The sequence below is a fragment of the Amblyomma americanum genome, chromosome 5, assembly GCF_052857255.1.
Source record: "Amblyomma americanum isolate KBUSLIRL-KWMA chromosome 5, ASM5285725v1, whole genome shotgun sequence".
Classification (NCBI taxonomy): domain Eukaryota; kingdom Metazoa; phylum Arthropoda; class Arachnida; order Ixodida; family Ixodidae; genus Amblyomma; species Amblyomma americanum.
In genome coordinates this window covers 191,509,028-191,530,128 of record NC_135501.1, presented here as the reverse complement: position 1 = coordinate 191,530,128, position 21,101 = coordinate 191,509,028, and the positions used below count along the sequence as shown (strand labels likewise).

General features: G+C 46.4%; 1 protein-coding gene across 1 annotated transcript; it reads right to left on the bottom strand.

Annotated features, from left to right (window-relative positions):
* Nucleotides 1-595: 595 nt before the first annotated feature.
* LOC144134483 (uncharacterized) lies at nucleotides 596-5,079 on the bottom strand. Its single transcript, XM_077667391.1, has 3 exons — nucleotides 4,787-5,079; nucleotides 3,303-3,562; nucleotides 596-1,074 (listed from the first exon to the last, which is right to left on the bottom strand). The coding sequence occupies exons 1-3, from the start codon at nucleotides 5,077-5,079 to the stop codon at nucleotides 596-598; spliced, it is 1,032 nt and encodes a 343-aa protein (XP_077523517.1).
* Between the last annotated feature and the right edge of the window lie 16,022 nt (nucleotides 5,080-21,101).

Below are 21,101 nucleotides of genomic sequence, written 5' to 3'. Positions count from 1 at the left end.
CGAAGGGCCCCCATCAAGTGACTGTTTTGACGCAGTGGAAAAATGCCGCCAGGATTCAACTGTATAAGCACTCTGCCGTGCGTAATCTTCCGAAAGAACACTGATGCAATAAAATATTTAAAAAATTTCTAAAGTTTGAAGAACGGATTGCGGGACTGCCCCTTGTAGCGTACGGACTCGCTAGAAGCATAGATGATTGCGAGAAAAGGCAGGCATGTGGGAGCAGCCTCATCTTGTCTTGACTACAGTAATTACAAAAGCTTTCAGTGGTGCAGAACTTCCTTCAGCGATTGCATTAGCGAACCAAAGGACTCAGTGAGTGTCAGGTTAAATAAATATAGTTAAGTGTTGGCCAGGCTCTCTTTAAATTCTTCCGTTTTTAAACTTCTCGTGTGACATAAGCAAATCTTATATGGAGGGTGGTGACCGGGCGCATTTTTTTCTTATTACGAGGAACAGTCGATTGGCGAAGAAGTGTGCTTAAAGACTACTCTGTTGCTAAACTTTGCTGCGCTTTTTTTCTCAATATTATGCATCTATATTGCACAAAAAGCCCTCCAGTTTGAAGTGCAGAAACGGTACGGTCACAAATGAATTAGCAACGGGCATCCACGGGCACCATCGACGAGTACATCGCGCCAGTCCTGTCCGACACAGACTCCAGGGTGGGCTGCGGACTTCGGAGCATTTCTGACAACGTGGTGAACAGCTGCTGAGTGTAGGAGCAGGGTGACGGAGAGAGCTCAATCCCGTGCATGCGACGCACCTCCCCGGCACTTGCGGGTCCCGCGCGACTATCTGCCGCAATCGTAGAATCGTCGTTCAGCGACAACACGACCAGTTGCGCCACGACCACGGCCAAGCAGAAGGGCCCTGCTTGGCCGCCGTTGCATACGGCCGCGTAGACGGTGGCGAAGTCGTCCTCCGGCCTCAGCAGGAGGGACCAGAGGGAGTGCGGCAGTGAGGTGACCTGAAAGCGGTGCCGGTTCCACAGGAGGCCGTTGTTGAGTACCACGTCGGTGCGGCGCAGGTACACGTTGAAGAAGTCGAACGGCTCCAACTTGAGACCCTCACCTGAGTCGTGGGTATCGCGCGAAGAGGTTGGAAGGGGAAGTGTAAAAGTTCACAGGACGCTTACGACTATGTAGACTTGTAGGCATGTAGCTTTTATATGCAGGCATATAGACTATGTAGAAATGTAGCTATGTAGCGATAGCTGTGTAGGCGTTTAATTTTGGCAGGCGGCTGTTCTAAACAGAGCCACCCGTAGGCTTATACGACCCAGGTTGATCATTGACGGCGAGACACAAACAGACACACAGCATTATTAAAGGCCTTAACACATCTGATGTGCTGTCATTCGGGATGATAATTATACCTGGTATGCCGTGGTGATAACCGTGGTAACCGTGGTAACGGTGGTAACCGTGGATGGTAACCATGGTGACGCACCCACTGGTTAGGCCGGCAGCGGTGACGGCGGCAACAACGCGCAAGTCAGGGACGACCGCCTAATAGCTATCGCTGTAAAACAAACTGATTATTGGTCGCAAATCTTCCTAACTCCTTTCCTTCCCAGAATTGTGTATCGCACCTTAACGCTTTTTCTTAACCAATTGGCGTTGTGAACTCTTAGAATCCAGACGACCGCCAGGGACTGTTTTAGCATGAAGGGCTCTTAAACTACACCTAAAGTTCTTACGCACTTTTCGTTTATTCACACATCTATGCGTTTATATTTTGCAAGCTTTGGAACACAAGCTAGAAGCAATGAAGTGTGAAATCTGTAGCGCATGAGACATGGACAGAGAGGAGCCACAAAGACACTGCCCACTTTATGCGTGCGTTCTTTCTCCCTTGCCCTTGGGCGCTACGTGTTTCATAACCGTTATGCACGAACACGCTCAAATGTGTAATTTTGTAGAAGTCATGAAGGACAACCGCGCGAACACTTTACTTCTCTTTGGACAAAACTCTGCTTCTTTAGGTTTCAACATGGGGTCGCGAGGGCTGAACTTAAGGAAAATTTGTTTCTAGTAACAAAAATTAACACTAATTGTCTCGCCAAGTGCGGAAACCGTAACTGACTTTGAGGTAAAAAATGAAGGAAAGGATGAAAGCAGGCTGAAAGGAATTTTCACTGTTAGTGGAGTTTTGCGGTTCAATTTCAAAAGCCTGGGTTTTTTTTAACGCACCAGTACCACTTAGTACAAAGCTCTGTTGCCTTCATCAAAATGCGGCTTATTTGGATACCCTCACCTCGTGCAAGACATTGAGATACCCTTATTGACCCGCTTCGGAAGAGGAGATGTAAAAATAGCAGGGGTATTTTGAAAGTCGTCTCAAATGTCTTGCCAACGTGACTTTTAAGCACATGCATCCCTAGGTCTTAGGATCTGTACGTAATATGCAGGTCAACGCGTGTTTATAATACTACTGAAATACTGAACACGGGCCCTACATATAAAATGCGAACAGATAATCGAATAAGGCGCAACGTTGGGAACGACAGCTTTGGATTCCGCAAAAGAACGACGTACTGACGTGTACAAGGAAGGAGGCACAGCACACACTGCACTGCATGGTTGTGTTGTCCCTACCTACATTTAACGCAGTAGCATTAAGGCTCTCATTGTGCAGCAAAATCCGGCGTCGGAGTTTTGAGCGAAAAATCCCCGGAGAAGCATCCGAGGTCATGTGACCTTGCGGCGTCGTCACAAGCTGCCCACTGGATTGTGAGCAAAATGACCGCCGGGGCAAGCGGCGGTCAAATTAGCGGGTCGTCGCGAGAAGTTGCCGAGGAGGAGCAGCCTGGGTCTCACAAGCCCCACCAATAGCAGCGCCTGCCATCGCAGGGCCAATGGCTGAATGCTGCACCACTGTGCAACGAGTAGTATGAGGACTCCTAGTGATCTATGAGTGTAAGGTCTAGAATGACCAATCCCGCAGTCATGGGCGTTAACCCATCAAATCTTTCGCGTCACATCCTTAGAGCTTAAGTGTTCCTTGCAGTTTTTTTCTACGTCAATCCGTTTTTTTTTTGCAAGATTGTCAGTGGTTTACTGAGAAAAATGAGGAAATATTAACCAAGAAGAAACGTAGCAGGGGCGAAACTTGGAAGAGATGGGATATGGGATTAAGGAAACTGTAGGGAAATGGTGGCTTTGTCCACCTCATAACTGCAGTAAATAGGGGTCAGTGGGTGCTGCCTTTATTAAGCAGCAGACTTATCCTGCATAGAGTTTGTGTTAACACGCATTTCGTCATTGCTGACGTGTTTAATTTTGCACGAGTGTACGGACCCTGCAAGTAAAGCAGCGCCGAGCAAAGCTGCTGGAGGAACTTCCACAGATGAGGCTCCCGAATGCACAGGGCCCTAACAGCGAGTACGCCAGCGAAGTGCTGCAGACCGTCGTCGGGAAACGGTGTGACGAGGTGCAACCGACAGCCCGGCGCGTTGATGGCAACTGCCAGCACCGAGAGGACGTGCCTGTGGTCGAGACGAATCCACTGCCAGAATTCATCGTCATCCAGGAGCTGATCGATCCGGTGGTTGTCTGCCCTGCAGCCAGAATATCAGGGATCTGTTCACTATTACAGCACGACCAGTGCTAAGAAGTGAGACGCGTATCGTCTACGAAGCACCTGCGACCAGAGGCCAATGTAAATGTGACCCGCATATGGCATATGGCATGGCCCACGTCTGCAGTGCACATGGCTACGGCGCGCCCTCATGACATTAGGCAGCAGGTGAAAGTGGCAGTTATCGGCCATTTCGCTTTGTTTTCCTGACGCCTACACCTCGTGTTTCGACTATTGCTCTGTCTCGTGTATGCAGCGATGTGGTGCACCCTGCACGCAATAAAGCTGGGCCATTCCTACTGAAAAATTTATATAGGTTTGAATGGATCAGCAAATAGGTTTATGGCACATTTGGTTTGACTTTATAGGACGGACGTCCCAAAGCGGCTCAGTCTATGAGGGACGCCGTAGTGGAGTGCTCGAGATAATTTCGACCCCCTGGGAATCTTAACGAGCACTAACAACGCACAGTACACGTACCTTTCACATTTTTCCTCCATCGGAGTGCTACCGTAGCGGGCGGGTTCGAACCTACGACTTGCATGCACTGTGTGATGTAAGTGCACGGTAATAAACCACGGGTAATCGAAGTGATACGGAGCCCTCCACTAAGGAGTCTCTCAAAGGCTGAATCGCTTTGGAAGCTTAATCCTATAATGTTAAACGAAATGCGATATAATCCTATTTGTCGACCTATTCAAACCTGTACACATTTTTCAATAGGGATGTGCCCTTCACCTAAGGGGAAGAAACGAGGAGGCTAACGAAAAGGGTTCAGCTTAAGTTAAGAACAGCGCAGCGAGCCATGGAAACAAAAATGATAGGTGTAACGTTGAGACCGGAAGCGGGCAGAGTGGGTGAGGGAACAAACGCGGGTTAGTGACAGTCTAGTTGAAATCAAAAGAGAAATGTGTTCGGGCAGAGCACGTAATACGAAGGCAAGATAACCGCTGGTCCTTAAGAGTAACGAGGTGCACTCCAAGAGAAGGCAAGCGTAGCGGGGGAGGCGGAAAGTTAGGTGGGCTTGTGAGATCAAGAAGTTTGCAGGTATACGGTCGCCGCAGCTGGCACAAGAAAGGGTTAATTGGAGAGATATGGGCGAGGCCTTTGTCCTTCAGTGAGCGCAATTAGGCTGATGATGAGGTTGCTGTGCACTTGCAAACAGAAGGAGGCCTATCCACTAGACTGCCCCTTGAACTCTCACCTGACGGCCATGTAGTTCTTGCGGTCCAGCGTGCAGGTCACCCAGTAGGACGGGTGATCCGAATCGGACAAGTGACGCTGGAGGCAGAAGTTGACCGCACAGCCGCTGAAGCGGACGATGGAGAAGATCAAGGCCCTGCGTCGAGCGCGTTCCGAGAAGCGCTGCGCCAGAACCTTCCACTCCGGCAGCGTGTGCGTGGCGACCAGGATGTTCCGACACAGCTGCTGCAGGCTACAGACGCGTCTACGGACGCGTGAGACGCGAAGGAGGCTCCGGGGATTACGGCTGTCCATCTTCGTGCCCTTCTTCTTTGGCCAGCGCGTGGTGAGCAAGTGCAAGTGTGCGCATGCCAAGTACACCCTGCTGGAGTGGCAGGCTAACGAAAAGGATTCTGCTTAAGTTAAGGACAACGTGAGGGCTAGGGAAAGGAAAATAGCTGTAACGTTAAGAAATACGAAGGTGGTAGAGTGGGTGAGAGAACGGAAAAAGCTCTTCTTCTTCTTCTCCTTAGTAAGCATGGCACATACCCACGCAGGGGGATTGGCCAAGGTTCAGTAGGTAATCCCAATGAGGTATTTGCGCGGGGAATAATAGGCGTGAGAAGACTAAATCACTATAAAAATCGGAACAGTCAAATGAATTAAAGAAATATGAATTACCAGGAGTAGAATCGAGCATTTTTGGACATGCGACAAAATTTTGTATACAGCTAACAAGGTAATCGATCAGTAGCACTTATGTAATCATGAAGGTAGCTGCAAACACTGCTTAACGGGAATCCCTTTGCGCTCGCACCGAACGAAAGAATAACTGGAAGAGACAGTGGGAGTCCTAAACTCAAAAGAGGGACCTCCAAATACTATTTTCTCTGAACTGCGAACCGCCGGCAAGACAGGAGAAAATGATCTATTGTTTCAACTTGCTCACATGATACAGAAAAGTTTTTCGCAGCGAACCCACATCTGCACAAGTACAAATTTAAGTGGGAAAGTGCTCGACACCTGGCCTTCTTCTTCTCCATCGTCCACTTCAGCGGCTGTGCTGTCCACTGCCTCCAGTGGCACTTCTCCGCTTGATTAGTGATTCCACTTTCTATTCCGCACCTTCTCTCATTTGAGGCAAGCGCCAGCGGATATGTCCGAAAACTAGTGTGCGATCATCTTCATAATTACGTCATCGCGTCAGGGAGATTCCTTTGTTAGTTGTAATTATCGGATTATTTTTCATTACAACAAAATTTCACCTACGTAAATATTAGTTGTTCCTGGTGTTTGAATGTTCAAGGCACCCTGTCCAAACCCCAATTGTGGGTACGTGTCATTCCACCAGAGGACGGACGGACGGACGGACAGAGCAGACTGAGGTGGGAGAGTAGACCTCCCGCGCACCACTATTGTATCTTGGGTGTCCACTAGAGGGTAACAACATGTAGAATTCCTTCAGTGTGTCGACTGTCACCTCTTAGCAAATCGCCAGTTCCTATACTTTGCGGGGTGGCATTTCGTGATGTGGACGCCGTGAGTGACTTCAGGCAGTCTAACAAAAGCAAGGTATGAAACACTATTCCAAACTGGCCTAGCTTTTGATGTCAATCAACAAAACGCGGGCCCAGAGCAGAGCCAGGCTGCGGCAAGCCAGCGTGATCACGGAGGCATCATCTGGTGGGGTGGTTCTCTTCATTACTTGACTTTAGCGCCTTAACTAGACGACAGAGAGATACTTTTAGGTAACGTGTACGAGACTGGTAAAGCGCGCCCACTTTTTTAGCTTACTTACGCTTTGACTCGTACTACGTGATGCGTTCATGTTTTAATGCGTTAGCTCTTATAGTTCGGATTCCCCCCATTTAGCCGTTTTACGTCGGTCTGTTTGTTTGTTTGTTTTTCTGTTGTTTTTTTTCTGTCCAAAGCCTCCTTGCTCAGGAAGAGGAACCTGGGTCGCAACACATCCCAAGCAACCCAAGTCCCACCGATGGCAGCACCTGTCATAGCAGGACAGTGACGCCTCGTATAACCGCTGGATCACTGTGCCAGGAGTATTACGAGGACTGCCAGCGATCTATGAATGCGAAGAAGGAAATGACCAATTCTGCATACATTGGCATTTATTGATTATAGCTATTCCAACAACTTCATTCGTGAACGAAAAGTCCCAAGAAAAAATTCGAAGTAAAAACCAAAGTTCAAGCACCAAATCGGCATTTGGCCGAACTATGCAAATCGGCATCATTTTCTATCTGGTGGGCAACTGTTTTCGAACTACTGAAATTACTTAGCGAAAAGGACTCGCCGACTGTTAGTGATCACCCGCCTCCATGGGCACCCTGTGAAACGAGAAACAATAATTCTGAAAGTATTACATCTGTTCCGCTCTCGCGTTCCGTACCCCTAGCCGGGAATCAGCCCCGCGCGAATGTATTTTTTTTCTAATGCATCGCCTTCTAAATTCCGTTTCATACCATGAAAACTTGCTCTAGGATGAACTTACATTTTCTTCACAAGGAGACGGCATCATAGGAGCAGTGAAATTATAAAAAAAGACTAGTTTTAAATATTTTGCTTGCTTTTGGTCTAGTAACAAAGTCGAAGCCTGTGCTCTACGCCTCGTTAATTTTTTCTAACTTCAATTTTTGCAGTTCCCGCATGCGTATCTTCCGTTTCGCCTTCTGAAATCCTCGCACATCCGCCAGCGAAAATGCTGTTACGGCTGTCAGACATCACATGCACCACAACTTACAGGCCAGGCACGGAGCCAATTGCGCTAACCTCCAGTGAAATAAAAAAAGTAAATTGAACGAGTAATTGAAGTGCTCTCTCACCGTTAGATGCAACGGCGATGAGATTAAAGAGGGTAGAGTTTGGAAGCATAGAGGAGAGGACCGCGTCTTGGAAACTACCAACGTCGAATGAGTCTGATTTTTATTTATGGAAAGTCTCGCAGTAGGAGCCGAAGTGATCGCACTCTCATTGCTCTCTTTCCGTGCCCCTCTCCACCTCCTTGGTTTTCTCTTTTCTTTTCGCTTTCATGGGGTCGTCCTTCTTTTCCCGATGTTTCCCTTTTGCGGGCGCATATGTAACTGTAAGACATGCGAAGATGACGAAACAAAAGCACTAAAACTGGAAATTGTCGCCATCGAGGAGAATAAGAAAAGAAAGATGATTATCTCGTTCCCTGACAAGCTCAAATGAAAAGAGAGATAGCGCCGCGTAGTGTCCATCGTCCGGCAAGTTTTCATTTATTCTGATGCTTTTACTACATATGTATTGGAATTTTGATCTTGGATTTGCTGTTGCCGCCTTGTAGAGCTCAGTTTTCTGCAGCTGCGTGTACCTATAGGCGGATACAAGTGCGCGTACTCATAGTCTATCAAGGGACCCCGTTCCAGCCAATGGCGTCGGCCGATTCTCGTGAGCCTGCTAGAGTGGCAATGCAAGAAGTGGCATATAAAAGGGGAGAGTTGATTCCCTGAATTGTCACGCCAGCAGGTTGATGAGAATCCGCCAGCGCCGTTGGCTGGAAGGAGGTCCTTTGACGGGAGAAAAACCGCTGCGTTCTTTACTTATATCGGATTATAATAGCCACCAACTGCCCCTCGGCATAAAAAGAATGACTGAAAAAATAAATTCAAGACAAAAATTATGAGGCCATCTGAAATCACATGCAACATTTCTGCGAAACAAACTGGATTTATACTCGATGATTACATTGATGCTTTTACTTCACTGAATGCTTTTACTCTTGGCCGAGGTTTCACACAAGCGATATAAGTTTGCCGAAGAGTCACGGTTTCTGGATTTTGGTAAATCGATGGCAGGTGGCGGTTCTCGAGGGTGGATAGATTAGTTCATTTCTCGCAGCAAAAGAAACGAGCTCTTCATCATAAGCACAAGAGCCTGCAGTTTACCTAGCGACTGATGTGACGCCGACTGGCTTCTGAAGAACCGGCAACAGCCTACTATTGCCTTTCAACCCAACAAGTCGCGAGACAGCTGTCTTTTCCATAAGCCGCTGTAACTTTGCCTTCGCGATAGCACTCCCTTTAGCAGCGTTCCCGAAATCTTGCTCTCGAAGTTCTTGCCACGTGTATATACTTGTCTCTTCTGAAGTCATTTCTTATTATTTTTTTTACCACGAACAACATTCACAGATGTGTTTTACGCGTCGAGCGTGATCTCGTCCAAACGCCAAAAGGCCTCTGAACTCGGAAATGCTGTTCGCAAAGACGGCGCCACTTCGCAAATGCAAAAAGTAACAAAACGGTTGCCAAGAAAGTGAGGAGGATGGAGGGGCATGGACGAAATAGTACGAGCAAAAAAAAAAAGAACCTTAATGAAATTGTGCCCAATCTCTAATCGAATTACCCCGGGTAATCCCCCATAATACCACGTTTTGCGAGGCTATTAATCTTCCGTGGATGTCAACGGGCGGAGAAATATAATGAGTGCTTCGTCCTCGGCGAGTTTTCCTAGCTCTTAGGCAAGTCTTATCCTGCGCTCCCTCTTGCTGTCTCGGCCGGAGAAAAAAGAAGAAAAAGGGGCTTCCTGATTGGTTGCGGTCGAGTCGGCTGACGAGACACTCACGCCTCTCAATTTCTTGCAGCATTTTCCCGCATGTGGCGAACAGTTTTGCCAGATACTGATATTAAATTTTGGGCCGACGTTGTGCCGTTGGTGCCCGAAACACATCCCCTCCCACGGGGTGGCGCTCTTCCCAGTAAAATGGTGTGTCCGGTGCCGCTGACGCGATTGAGCCTAGTCCACTGAGCATGGAACCTTCAAGCTGAAGCGTTTTACACAGACAGCACTTGAGGGCACTTTTCCCGGTTCCGTGGCGTAGGCGCAGCAGCACGCCACGCTTATCGGTCAGAATGCTGAAGCGTAACGCATGACGTGACTGCAACGTGCCACGGGTCCGAACACTATGCGCGGTGTCGCGGGTGACAGCATAGTGACGTCGCGCGCAATTTCTGTGAGTAGAAGACAAATAATAAGGAATAAACGATGTTAAATCCGGACCGCAAACATCTCTCGCTTAATATCGCGTCGCATGATGGTGATCATCGTGTGAGTTTTTCTATTCTGAAGAGTATATTGCGGCTTTATGCATCAAATGTTCGTGGACACAATTCCCCGTTCGCTTTTTAGAACTCACCTGTACAAAAAAGTAGCTCCCAGCTGACCTATTTTCGATTACCTCGACTCCAAAGCCTGCTGGTTTTTTTTTTCTCAATAAGAAGGAAGAAAGCCCTTGACGCTGTAGGCGCACACATGATAGTGTGTACTGTACACCGCTCAAATATCTGCTTGGGTAGGTGGCTAAGTAATCCACATTATCCAGGTGACATCAGAGGAAGAAAAAGAGTAATAAACGAAGAAGACCTCAACAGAAGGTAAGAGGTACTATAGGAGTTCCAGTGACAAGAATAATGGAGGATAGGCGTCGTAAACTGTCACCAATCCCAAGCAAAATCGATGGAATGCATTGCTGTTGTAACTGAACCATGCATTTCGCAACAGTTTCTCCAAAATCTTTCCTTGCATTTTATTCCTATCACCAGCCGCGTGCGATACGCTCTCTGTTATATTCCGCAGCTGTCGGACGCGCGACTCACTTATCTTTCATTCAGGAATGTCGGTTCGCCCATTTGCCTGCCTGCCCACCCGCATGTTTCACCTAGAACTTAGGAACCAAGATATGTATATATTTTTACATTTGTCGCTTTTATCATCACCTTAATTGTTTCGGCACTCTTTAGTGACACGAATCAGTTCCTTAGCGGGAAGTTGTTTGGCAAACGATGATATTTGCCGGTGGCAGCAGTACAGTTCTGTTGTTCCGCTATTTTATTATTTGCGCAAAAAGGAGTGCATTCCCATGCTCAGCATTTCTGAAACGATTATGGCCCCATAATTTTATTCGCGAGATCGCAGCTGTAAGCTGCCGACGTCGAAGTTCACTGGAACTACATCTCTCAGCACTTGAGTGAGGCTTGCCATTTGGGCGCGATGGTTTGGTGTCATTTTAAAACTGAACTGCGCGGAAAAGAGACAGAGAAGAGAAAGGAGACCACAGCACACGTGGTGTGGGGTCTGTTCTCCCTCCCGCGTCTTTTTGAAGCGAAAGCTTCACTACGCTCGGTAAGGCTGATTTCGTCGTGCGCTGCCGGTTGACCTTCACTTGAGCCAGAGGTCAAGGTTGGGTATAGGCCTTACCATATGTGGTCCACCATGGTGTCGCACCACTTTACCTTCGACCTTAGACCTTTCGATTTGCCGGTAGAGGGCGGTGAATAGGCCGCAGCGTTCATTAGGTGACTAATCTCTCGCGATCAACCATTAATTTAACTGCCAGGGTGGCAGAGTGAGCGCGCGGCCTATCCAATGTGCGGAACGGTCTCATTATTACAGACGCCAAGCCGCGTCTACTTGCCCGATACACCACAGCTTCCGCTCTCTAACCAGGTTCAGCTTTAGTTAAACTGCAGCTAATTGTTTTTGAGTAGATGAAGCGCACAAAAACACAGCACACAGGAAAGGAAGACACGAGACAGGCGCTACTTGCAACGGTTTATTGAAGTCAAGAATGGCTTATTTATAGCCAAGAAGAAGGCGTGGAGGAAAGGGGACAAAAATAATATAACAAACAACATGTAAATGACTAGTGCGAGGGGAAGGATACTACAGAGGAGGAACAAAAGTGATTCAAATCTTTCTAAATTTATCTAAAAATATGCTTTCATTCTTATGAATTACAAGCGATGGGGTGCAGACACAGGAACTCCAGCTTTTTTTAATCCGCTGGGCTTCTAGCAGTTCACGGGCAGTCTTATGTTCACTCCTACATTATATCTGAGTTTCTTGGAGCTTCGCTTCAGAAATTTTTTGCTCTTCTTTGCCGCAGTCCTTGCAGTGATGCGGCAAATGTGATCCGGTGCCGGTTCTTAGCGCGCATTTATGCTCCGTTAGGCGTTCATTAATACGTCGGCCTGTCTGGCCGATGTACACCTTTCCACAAGTCAGCGGGATGCTGTAGACTACCCCCAGAGCACATTTCAGAAAAGGGTTTGCATGCTTAGTTTCACATTCTGCTGACTTTGCATTATCATTTCTAATCCTTCAACACAGCGATGCAAGTTTTCTGGGTGAAGAGAAGACCACCTGGACTTTGTATTTCAGGGAATACCCAGAAGTCAGTAGTCATTTACCTGTTGTTTGTTATATTGTTTTTGTCCCCTTTCCTCCACGCCTTCCTCTTGGCTGTAAATAAGCCATTCTTGACTTCAATAAACAGTTGCAAGTAGCGCCTGTCTCGTGTCTTTCTTTCCACGTGTGCTGTGTTTTTGTGCGCTTCATCTACTCACGCTATGAACCAACTTGCCCAAGAACGTGTTCTACTGTAATTTTTTTTTGTCCAGTTCACTCTAAAGAAAAACATCACTTGCTATTACTACTATCTGAACAGCAACATCGAGAAGAACAAGCAAAAAAGAATGAAAATCAAGAGTAATAGTAGTAGTAGTAACACAATAATAAATGTGTAGCTGCACCTTGCCAGCTTTTCTTTTGCAATGTACTGACCCACAGTGCGTACGAAAAGATGGTTGTGATAAGCACAACCCAGCGAACCCTGAAAATATTTTATATATTGTTTTCTTCTTCGGGAATCAGAAATCAATAGGAAGAGCTTTGATTAGCCTTACTAGGTCTGCATCCCGTCCGCCGGTGCCCTTATTGAAACTTATTACGTGCCCATGCTTCGTGTCTGCGCATGCAGACACGAAGTGGAGAGAACGAACACCCCTGAGATCGGAGAGGAGGGCAAAGTACTGCAAAGGGCAGTCAGCACAATAGAGATGCTTACCTCCTCCTGGATAGAGGCGGTGCGACTCTAGCCCGTTAGAGGCGCTCCGTACGGCGCACCTAATTGTCGAATAAGAGCGAAGGCTGCGGCCAAGCGCGTAGACGACTTCAGAAGACCGAGGGGCTACGCAGCTCTTCATCACCAACAGGCTTCTCACGTACTGCCTGTATCGTTTGCGTGATAACAGCGTCCCTGAAAGTGCGCCTATAATAAAGAGCCTCCACACTGAGCAAGTAAGGAGATTCCCTCTTTCAAGTTTGTTTCTTCCCTCTAGCCTCATTGCTCATCTCTCCATGAGAGCGCCTTCCAAAGAGTCGGTACTTGTCAGCTCATGTAAAAAAAAAGAAACGGGAAGCCTTGATATTGTTCTTCGCCTCAATTAAATTCGATTCTGGACATTCGCATTGATTGCAGCTTATTATTTTTCTTCTACTTGGTGTAACTGAGAGTTTGAAAACCATACTGGAGCCGACCCATGCACCACGGGTTTCGGACCATGGACCCATGCACCATGAACGTTGATGTCGCGACTTGAACGTTCATCGCTTAGTGTGTATTAGTTCCAGGATAAAGTACAGTAGGAGGAAACTGACAGCATTTGATTCCCACAACAAAATATGCGTTACGAATGACGGCGGTCCAACTTGACTGGGGAGCTCTTCCGGCATTAGTTGTGTTTACCTGACATGCGTGTTGTGGTCTTAGAGCCACGATTTTCTGTAGTTTCTGTACAAGCTAAGAGGACATGGGCATGGAAAGTATTTGTAATGTGAAGGCAACATAACCGATGATCTCTGCAGGTTATTGAGTGAATTCCAAAAGGAGGCAAGCGTAGCATGGAGTGGCAGGTCAGGTAGGAGGAGGAGATTGGGAAGACATGGGCATGGAAAGTATTTGCAATGTGAAGGCAACATAAAGGATGGTATCTGCAGGTAATTGAGTGAATTCCAAAAGGAGGCAAGCGTAGCATGGGGTGGCAGGTCAGGTGGGAGGAGGAGATTGGGAAGACATGGGCATGGAAAGTATTTGTAATGTGAAGGCAACATAACTGATTGTCTCTTCGGGTGACTGAGCGGATTCCAAAAGGAGGCAAGCGTAGCATGGGGCGGCAGGTCAGGTGGGAGGAAGAGATTGGGAAGACTTCTGGAATGTACGTAGTAGCTGCATCTGAAACAGAACAGGGTTAATTGGACAGTTTGGCTGATAGTTATTATTCGATAGTTTGTGATGTCGAGGCTCTTGGGATTGGTAGCACTACCATATACGTCAAGATAAATGCCCTCGGTAGATCTACCCCGACGAGAAATCGACTGGATATCCCTTTTCCCACATATGAAGGAGGCATTCGAAAAACGCTTTAATAGCAGCCTTAAGGGCACTATAGGAAGTACCGTGAACATTTCTGGAGGCTCTCACACGCGGATGTACAACTGGAACGCCTAACTACGATTCGCCACCATTCGGATAGAAGATACAGGCACACCAAGTCTATAGATGACCTCAGACAGTCCCGACGGATAGAGAAGATTATCAAACGACGAATGGACCGGTTGTCTGAGCAGAGTTGGAATTCCTTCTGACTGTCCGTGGATACTAGGAAGCACATATACTTCATATGGCGGACGGTGCGGGGTTTTCGCTTTCCAAACAACTGAGGCAACCGTACCATGCTTAAGCTCGAATTAAGGTCGTCAGCAGATAGAGGTAGCGAATAATTTCTGCAGCAGGATTGCGGAGTAAATGATTGCCAACAGTTCGTGACGTGTGCATGCTCCCCTGCGTCACAGGTATCAGAAATGAGTGCCAATTTTTGCTTCAGTAACCCTTTTGCTTTTGCTGCAGTAACTCTTTGCTTCAGAAACATTAAACTTCCTTAATTTTATAATAATAATAATAATAATAATAATAATAATAATAATAATAATAATAATAATAATAATAATAATAATAATAATAATAATAATAATAATAATAATAATAATAATAATAATAATAATAATAATAATAATAATCAATCTTTATTTTTTCGGTGCCCAGGAACAACCTAAAGGTCTCGGTGCTGGTACACCATTCACATGCACAAAATGTAAATTTATTTCACTACAAAGGAAGACACTCAGGGGAGGTAATGCAGCAGTCAAGGTGATAGAAAAAAAAGACACAAACTAGGCGGGACAGCAAGCATGAAGCAAAAAAAGCGAAAACAGCGGTAAATGAAAACAGCTAGAACAGGCAAGCAAAATAATAATAATAATAATAATAATAATAATAATAATAATAATAATAATAATAATAATAATCAATCAATCAATCTTTATTTTTCGGTGCCCAGGAACAACCCAAAGGTCTTGGTGCTGGTACACACACATAATAATAATAATAATAATAATAATAATAATAATAATAATAATAATAATAATAATAATAATAATAATAATAATAATAATAATAATAATAATAATAATAATAATTGTTTTTTTGGGGAAAGGAAATGGCGCAGTATCTGTCTCATATATCGTTGGACACCTGAACTGCGCCGTAAGGGAAGGGACAAGGGAGGAAGTGCAAGAAGGAGAGAAGAAGGAGGTGCCCTAGTGGAGGGCTCCGGAATAATTTCGACCACCTGGGGATCTTTAACGTGCACTGACATCGCAGAGCACACGGGCGCTTTATCGTTTTGCCTCCATGAAAACGCAGCCGCCGCGGTCGGGTTCGAGCCCGGGAACTCCGGATCAGTAATCGAGCGCCCTAACCACTGAGCCACCGCGGCGGGTTTGATTTTTTAATGCAAAAGTGCAAAAAAGATCGTGATACGGCCATAATATACACGCAGGCAAAACGCTTTTATAACGCTAGTATAAAAGTTAGAATTGTAAACTGATCTAGCGGAATTAGTATTTTTTTTCATCTCCTGATTTGTTAGCAGCAGGACCGTCTCAGAAGTGTTTCCCAGATGACAGTATTATGCTGGGCTATAAATTGTGCAGGCTTTTGATAGGCGATTAAGAGGAGGCAATAATTCGAGCACGCATCATCAGTTTCCTTCGTAAATTGGGAAACGACTGTCCAAAAACGTGTACTAATGCCGGTGAGAGCGTCCTGCTTTCAGAGACCATTTTATATTTTACCTATTTTCCTAAAAACTACATGCACTGTTCTCAATTCTAACACATAGAGATGAAAAAATAGACACATTGGAAATGTGGCATCCATGCTCTTCCGGACATTACTAGCCAGCGCAGAGAAGAAAGTAGTCACCCTTTTCAACGGGACTATGGACCGATCGTTTACTGCAGATGTTTATGTTTATGTATTTTGGGTGTTTTAAGTTTAAGTGTTGTCTATATTGGATATTTTTTCAACCATGCGTTTCTAGTAGAGCTGTAAAATAATCTTGTTTGTATTTTACGCCTGTAGATACTTTAGATATGTGAAAAAAAAACGGGTTCATATGTTTTTCTTTCGGCAGTGCTCTATAAAAGATGATTATTTTGTTTCTCATCCGTTTCTAAACGGTGTCACTAAATTTTTGTTTATATGCACATGAGCGTCAAATACTGCTTTCCACAGGGTGGCGTGACCTCGTCAGGCAGTTTCCTGCCTTTAGTCGCATCCCCGAAGACAGTGATGTATTATTGTCTTGAATAAATAAATAATTACTAAATAAATAAATACGCTGCAGAATAGGGTTGTTCCTAAGTGTTTGTTATTATAATAGCGTGCTGTACAACAGCAGCCTGCCTGCCCATTGTTCATTGTTAGTCAGAGCATGCAGCGACGTAGCATTAACAGATCTCATCTGTTAGATAATAGTTAATTAAGCTGAAAATACTTTCTTGTCATTAGACAATGAAGTTATTTTGTAAAGAGAAAAATGGTAATATTTTCTATATTACCTGAACAGCCACGTGGTCCAATAAAGTGTAGAGGTGGTTGGTGACGTGCGTGGCTGGCTCTAACTGGGACTGGTGCTTGGGTGAGGATCGACGGCTACTTTTAGTCGGCTGTCGATAATGGAGGCGTAGTCTGGAAGAGTACGGCTTTTTACTCATAAGCCCTTGTTGAATGTCTGCGTTAGCACGGACGTCAAAAAGTTACAGGCATGAAACGTGCACATTTAAAGGCTCTGAAGAGAGGCATGGCCATATTCAAAGCGTTCTGCCGCTCAGTGCCAATGGGCATTATACGTGTGGTCGCACCCCTCAGTCGCAGCGAGGAAGTGGCGACGCAAAACGCCAAGAACACCGCGTCTGCGCAAGCAGACACGAAGGGCACCCTCGCTTAAAGGCTGCCAGTATTTTTATTTTATTTTTTTGAAGCATGTAGCAACGCCTCGCGGCTCAGCTCGAGCCGTGAGACGGCCGCTCGATCATACTCATTCAGGCGGGCCTCCCTTTCAAGTTTGACCCAGCGGGACGGCTGACTTCGCCTCATACAAAAGTTTTTTGGCTACAGATAAAGGGGCAGAGGCAAGCCTGTCTTTTGTGGGGCACTGATGAGGGAAAAGGTTTCGCGATTACGCTAACTAGATTCAAGTCAAAAGAGCCACGCAGGGGAAGGTATCGATCACTGCGGTCTTGTCCCTAGTGTCTACGAAGTCCAGATGATGGATGGGGCAGTCGCTCTCACGTGTCCGGCGGAGCGAACTAGCTGCCTCCTCTTTGTAACTATTGTTAGCTCTGTCACAGGAACTTGCCCGCACATAAACGCTTAGTGAATGCAGCCTACAGTTCATGCAAGATGAGCATCTATATCCCTAAAATGAAAGCAGGTTTGTCTCTAGTGCTTTCGGTTGGTCGCCTTAAACGGCAACTGATGTCGGCTCCCACTGATAGCGCTGTTGTACTTTTGTACCACAGAGCTCATTGTGGACATGTCTGAACCCAAATTGCACAATTAAATCATTTATAGATTTCTAGGAAAGAGCGCCATTCGCTGTACACAGACTCTTTGTGTACGCCGCCTACATAAGCTACCTTTTGCAGAACTAACACGTCGCACCAAACAGGAGCTCTTCGGCGAAAGTGCGCTAGTGAAAGTATAGCCAATCTCGAATCGCTATCACCATCAGCAAGCCGGAGCTGCCTCGCCAGCATGCTCGCATTTATGGCGTATGTATGTATGTATGTATGTATGTATGTATGTATGTATGTATGTATGTATGTATGTATGTATGTATGTATGTATGTATGTATGTATGTATGTATGTATGTATGTATGTATGTATGTATGTATGTATGTATGTATGTATGTATGTATGTATGTATGTATGTATGTATGTATGTATGTATGTATGTATGTATGTATGTATGTATGTATGTATGTATGTATGTATGTATGTATGTATGTATGTATGTATGTATGTATGTATGTATGTATGTATGTATGTATGTATGTATGTATGTATGTATGTATGTATGTATGTATGTATGTATGTATGTATGTATGTATGTATGTACGTACGTACGTACGTACGTACGTACGTACGTATGTATGTATGTATGTATGTATGTATGTATGTATGAAAAAGGGTATGACAAAGGAGATCGCAATAAATATATAATGATGCGAAGGCCATTATCGACGTCTAGAAAATGATAAAAAGTTAAAATGCTTTTTTCAGTGTTACACAAGCAGCAGCGATGAACGCTCTCACATCTCCCGAAGCGCGAAATCCACCGTCTTTCATAGTGGACCGTTGCGCGAGTGCGTTCGCGTACGAAGTACAGATTGAGGCCCTCGCAGGGCTCTAGGCTGTAGGCCTGGAGTGCCAGGAAGTTTCATGAAGAAGTGACCCTTGGTTATTGCACAGCGTTCAAATTTCTTCCATTCGTACTCAAGATTGCGTTGAGACTGACAAATAGACCTTTAGACGACATCGGTTGCCGCAACTGTCGCGTGACGGCAGCAATGTTTAAGGAAGCGGAAGGTTAAATATCCGAATGCGTAGCCTTGAACATGGGCTGTAAGGAGCCTTCCTCGTAATGCGTAGAAGTCGCATCAGGAAAGCAAGCTAGGTCCGCCCGAGTGGAAGTCGCTGATAACGCCGAAGCCGCGACACCGTAAATCTTGGTCTTTGCGTTTCTCCGAGGACTTTTAAAAGCCGACGCACGGTCATTTATTTTCCCTCCAACGACGGTCTTCCTTTCCCGGCTGCACTCAACCCTGGACACTGCAGTCTTGTTGTTTGGGACGATGGCTAATGCTTGGGCATTGCGGACGGCTTGTGGCTTAAGGCTGCGACGCCTGCGAGCGCAAATCACTTATTTATTTTCGCTCTATCGTCATTGCGATCCCGGAGCAAAAATATCTCCGCAATAGGGGAATGGACTTTGGACGCTGGTGCAGTGTGACAAAAGAACTGCGCTATCGCACATGCACACAGCCTGCCAGAGCTATAGCATGGCGCGGTGTGATGCTAGCATTATTCTCACCAAAAAGTTTTCATCTCATTATGTTTTTTTGCTCCTACTCACGGCTTATTGGGAAGTAAATGCCGGCGCCCCAGCCACGCTTTCGCACAATGCACATACTGCAGTTTTGTCCGGAGTAACATCCACATGGTTATGTTGGAGCAGTGGCATGCCAGGCACCGGGCTAGAGCTCTCTACCGCTTGTGGTATATTCCGGGTATCTACCAGGGAGTATGCACGGCGATAATATCTCAAGCTACCTTTGTGAGTCGATGTTTTGATGCTTATTCACAGCACGGGCTCAAAAGTCCGAGCTATTAAAAATATCCACGCGCTGAGTTAAAAATGGATAAGAACCAACGCGGACAAAGAAAGGCATAAAGCAGGCTTTTCGGTCAGTTCCAAATAAGCGCTCACAATAAACCTACTAGCCGGTTATATCTCACCAAGAGCCCTTAATTATGGTTTGGTTTATGGGGGTTTAAGGACCCAAATCGATCCAGGCAATGAGGGACGCAGCAGTGAAGGGCTCCGGAAATTTGTACCACCCGCGGTTCTTTAACGTGCGCTGAAATCGCACAGCACACGGGTCTCTAGCATCTTGCCTTCATCGAAGTGCGACCGCTGAAGTCGGGATCGTACCCGCGTGTTTCGGGTGAGCAGCCGAGCGCCATAACCACTGAGCCACCGCGGCGGCCTAATTATGGCTAGCCTTCGGAGCTTGCTTAGGCCTTTCCTGACATCAGTGAGCAAATACTTCTGCATAACAAATAAAGAAGTTAGCATAATGAGGCAGCATGTGTCACAGAAATTTCAGTAGTGTCTGCTGCGTAGTGCAGTAGTGTCAAACTGCTCCGTAAGCCATTACAAAACTCCTCATTTTTGCTCTATTTCTTTTTTGTAGCGATAGGTACATTACGGTAGCATTTCGAGCCTTCGGCGTAATTGGTCAAGTGGTGCGGAGCAGCTGCTGGCTGCGCGGCGCCGTCTCTGATCACGTGGTTGGTCACGTGAACAAGTTCCACTCAGCCAGCCAGGTTTAGTCAGAGCTAAACCACCGCCAATTTTTTTTTTGTTTTTTGCCGAGCCAACCTCTTGGGTAGCGTTGATGTGCTCAGTTGGTTTCCGGAAAGTGGGCCACTTAATTTAAATGCTAGCTTTGATCCTTGGGTGTCAAATCTAGTGTGAGATGAAAGTTGAACAAAAAAGCTGCACAGCACTGTCAGCATTGAGAGGGAAGAGAGAAATATATTGAACTAAATAAAACTGCGCGGGGCAGTAGGTCTAGGTATGACTGCCATTCTGTGGGGCACGGTGTTAGCGAGAGAAGATGAGCGACAGTGTTCCTCTTTCCACATCTCGCAGCCGCGGTGGCTGAGTGGTTATGGCGCTCGGCTGCCGGCCCGAAAGACGCGGGTTCGATCCCGGCCGCGGCGGTCGAATTTCGATGGCGGCGAAATTCTAGAGGCCTGTGTACTGTGCGATGTGAGAGCACGTTAAAGAACCCCAGGTGGTCGAAATTTCCGGAGCCCTTCACTACGGCGTCTCTCATAGCCTGAGTTGCTTTGGGACGTTAAACCCTTATAAACCAAACCAAACCATCTTTCCACATCTCAAACGGCTATCCATACACACTGCTCATGGGCGGTACTAGAGCGTCATTCATTGCGTCAGCGACAGGAGAACGGGTCCTATGTTACGGGTGCACCCCGCGTGTCGAAAGAACTTTATTTCGGGTCCAGATCAACGATGAATATTTCGGGGGTTTCAGTAAGCCTAGCCGGCTGGCATTTCGCTATGCGCGAAGAACACAAAAGGGACAGTGGCGCAGAGCACCAAAAGATGCAGCACTCAGTGAAGGCAGGAAATGAAGCGGGCCTCATGCACTCGCGATGACGCGGGCGGAATGAGGATTTGCGCGTGCTCCACGTGCGTAAAGGAGTCAGCCTGGATCCGATCCCCGGAGGGGGCAAGTATTTGGTCCCTACTTCGGCTTCCCTGCGTCGCATCTCAGCGTAGCTTGCGCGCGTGTCGGCGGGGAG

Bases quoted from the DNA above. Each gene is read 5' to 3' on its own strand.
- LOC144134483 (XM_077667391.1), bottom strand. From the start codon at position 5,079: ATGGACAGCCGTAATCCCCGGAGCCTCCTTCGCGTCTCACGCGTCCGT. The intron at 3,563-4,786 runs GTGAGAGTTCAA...TTCTGGCTGCAG, and splicing joins AAGAACTACATGGCCGTCAG to GGCAGACAACCACCGGATCG. The intron at 1,075-3,302 runs GTCCGTACACTC...CCCACGACTCAG, and splicing joins GGCGCTGCTTTACTTGCAGG to GTGAGGGTCTCAAGTTGGAG.